This window comes from Phaethon lepturus, unplaced genomic scaffold (genome assembly GCF_000687285.1).
Source record: "Phaethon lepturus isolate BGI_N335 unplaced genomic scaffold, ASM68728v1 scaffold36847, whole genome shotgun sequence".
NCBI classification, from domain to species: domain Eukaryota; kingdom Metazoa; phylum Chordata; class Aves; order Phaethontiformes; family Phaethontidae; genus Phaethon; species Phaethon lepturus.
Window position 1 is genome coordinate 2328 of NW_010554701.1, and position 3270 is coordinate 5597.

Consider the following 3270-nt stretch of genomic DNA (forward strand, 5'->3'; position numbering starts at 1 on the left):
AGTGCTATCTCCTCTCCCAGGAAAGCCTCTCTCCTCCAAACAGCCTTTGGTTGCATTAGAGCTAAAACTTCATTGCCCAGGAAAGGGGAGGAAACAACAACAAAAAAAAACGTAACAAAAACGACACTTCACGAGAACATCACAACACTCAGCTACAGTCGCTGCACCAAGGAAGGTGTGGAGCAGGGCAAGGGGGAGAAAGGGGAGACACATCCAACGTGTTTTTCCCAGCACCCCCCTAAGGGGAATCAGGCTGTCACGTGAAGATTCAAATAACTTCAGCCATAAGGTCAAGAGTTTAATGAACACGGAATTTCCACTCATGCCCTGGAAAAATTACACTCAAAAAAAGAAAGACAAAAATTTTCAGATTTTCTACATATTTACAAAAAATAAGCCCCCCAACCCCACAACCAGGGAGGCGGAGCAGCTAGTGATGGGCTATGGGAAGGGGTCTCTGCCTGACCAGCAGTTCCTTAAAGGTTCCCATCCCGCAGCAAGCAGGAGAGCACGGCTCTCGCTGCCAGAGGGGACGCGGGGGGCAGCACGCGCCGGGGTTGGACCGGAGCCCCTCAGTTCATCCGCAGCTTGGTGTCCCGATGATCCGTGGGCGTGACCATCTCGTTGGCATAGCCATTCTCGGAGCAGAGAGACAGCTCGTCCGTGGTCTCCACGCCATTGTTGATCTCTAGGGAGGGTAGAGAAAGCAGGGACATAGTCACAGGAGTGCAAGTCCCAGGAGCGCCCCATGGATGGGGAAACTGAGGCACTGAGCAGCCGTGCCGTTCCAGCACATGGAATCCATCTGATCCTACAGGGATTTCACCACAGGTTTAGTAACACTGCACCCATTTAGCACCAATTCTGAACCGGACCTGCCTCTAAATAGGAGCTCACCAAATTTCAGACCTTGACAACCCTGCCACCATCAGAGGCAAAACTGGACCCCCCATAAACATGACATTATGTCACAGGCTGAATTATAGGGCAGAGTTCTATAGTCACTGGTTTCACTGGGAAAAAGGTGCAACTACCAACATTTTGATTGTGAACACCCACCCTAAGCAAGAATATTTGTTTCAGAGGCACAAAACTTGGACATGTATCCCCTACCTCTAAAGATATTTTATGTCTAGGACATATTATGTCTAGGACATATTGGGGAGGCTTAATTCTGTTGTGACCAACTGCTTTCCCTCTCTGGCTTCCATGGGTTTACACCTGATTTTCACCCTCTCTGGAGGGCAGAATCAGGCCTGCATTTCACACAGGAAGCTCTCTGAAGCAAAAGTTGTCATTTTGCTGTGTACATGCCCACTACAGTAAACCCTGATTCCTGCCGGAGGTCTCTAGCCGCTAAATACAAAGAAAGAAGACCCATAATAAAGCTCAAGGGGAGATTATATTCACATTCCTGCAAACGTGAGTTTCCCAGATTAAAGCACCAACTTCGGTCTTTTAAAGCGAAATGTTTCACTCTTTGTACACATTTCTGAGATCTTCGTAGAGGTGGGGTGAGATGGACACATTGTCAGCATGTTCCAACACAAAGAAACACTAGGAGGAGCAAAGGATGTGAGGAACCTCTCAACCAACAGTGCCACTGAATTCCACATCTACCACTATTTGTGGTGACCTATGACGTTATTTTAGTGGGTATTACAGCTCTTGACACACTGTTGACAATTGAGAGCAGAGATGATGTGGGACAGCACAAGAGAGCTGCATGGCGTAACTTGGGAAGGTAAATGCTGGATTTCTGAGCAGATCAGTGCTCAGACCTGCACCAGAAGACATCCAACAAGTGGTTCAGTATAGCAGGGTCAGTGTAGTCACCCTGTCCACCAACAGGAGATGACACCTTCTTCCATCATCAGAGAGCTCCAGTAAGGGATAGAGCGAAGGGCTCTGACCAACCAGACCCATCCATACCTGAGAAGATCAGCTTCTCCTTCATGATCTTGACATCCCGGCTGGACCTGCGGACAGCAGCGCTGAGCATGATCTGCTCTGGGTTGTAGGTCCTGATGCTTCCTAGGCGCCACCTGCAAGACAAGAGGGGAATATCAGGGGCTGCTCTCCCCAATCACAGGAGCATCCTCAATGCAAGTGGCCACCAACAATGTGGAGACCAATAAGTCCCAGAGACCCTCACATCTTTGATCCCTTGAACCTACACAACCCCGCGTGGTAGGAGGATGCTCAGAGATGAGCATTTTCTCTCAGAGGGGTACACACATACAAGCAGGTCATCTTTAACCACCTTGAGCATCTTAATTCCACTATTTCACCAAGGACTGCAGATGCCCCAAGCCCCTCTCTATCACATCAGCTGCCCAAAGGAGGTAGGGCTATTTTGACTCTTACGGTTGGAAATAGGGAACAGAGCAAGAGACCAAGCCATAACCTTTTCCTCACTGAGTGACATGCTCACACTTATGGGAGAAGAGAGCTCAAAGACAATTTAAGGTCTCAAACCTGAGAGACAGCAAGGATGCCTACATGAACTGCTCTGCAGTCCCAGTGCAGGTAGCTGTCACATACAGTGCCCTCAAAAGTCATTTCTCCTGGTGCACTTCCCTCCCCAAATGCTAGGTCTTTACTTCAATGTTTCTACACAGTCCCTCCACTTTTTAAGTCTTGATGAAACTCAGTATTCACCAAAAGTTTCCACCACATGAACAATATGAGGCTGATGGAAACTTGGCTTGACTTAAAATTAGTCAGGCTTTTATTCTGATTACTGAATGCATGTAAAGAAAGTTACTGACATTAGTAATACGCAATGGCGGTAAGTTCAAGGATTTTGCTTCTAAAGATGTTTTTCAGCCTGAAAGCACCCCTGTAGCAGACTCTCAGCTGCAGAGCTGCTGGCATTAGGCGTAAAGAAAGTTACTGACATTAGTAATATGCAATGGCAGTAAGTTCAAGGATTTTGCTTCTAAAGCTGTTTTTCAGCCTGAAAGCACCCCTGTAGCAAGACTCTCAGCTGCAGAGCTGCTGGCATTAGGAGTGAAAGGTGGGCTGCTGCTGCAACAGGGGAAAATGGGATCCATCCAAAAACATGGACCCATTGCAAAGAGATGCTGTGTAGGCCAGGCTTTCATAGCCCACCGATTCATCCTACCTTCTGACGAGAGGGGAGGGCTTTCAAGCCCCATTCTCCCTGCTGGAGCCAGGAATGTTACAAGGCTGTTGATGGAGCAGGTATTTAGGGTTTATGGGGTTTATGATCTTCTGGCACCATCTAGTGGCCCACCCACACAAGAG

The 3270-nt window shown here is 48.1% G+C and overlaps 1 protein-coding gene across 1 annotated transcript in view; it reads right to left on the minus strand.

The window, feature by feature from the left end:
• Positions 1-281: 281 nt before the first annotated feature.
• GDPD5 (glycerophosphodiester phosphodiesterase domain containing 5) overlaps positions 282-3270 on the minus strand; it is a gene marked incomplete at its 5' end in the record, with an annotated part of 21740 nt that continues 18751 nt past the window's right edge. Inside the window, 3 exons of the mRNA XM_010291941.1 lie at positions 282-516; positions 564-688; positions 1933-2045. Coding sequence (XP_010290243.1) covers positions 573-688; positions 1933-2045 — 229 coding nt within the window. The remainder of the gene's footprint in view (positions 517-563; positions 689-1932; positions 2046-3270) is intronic.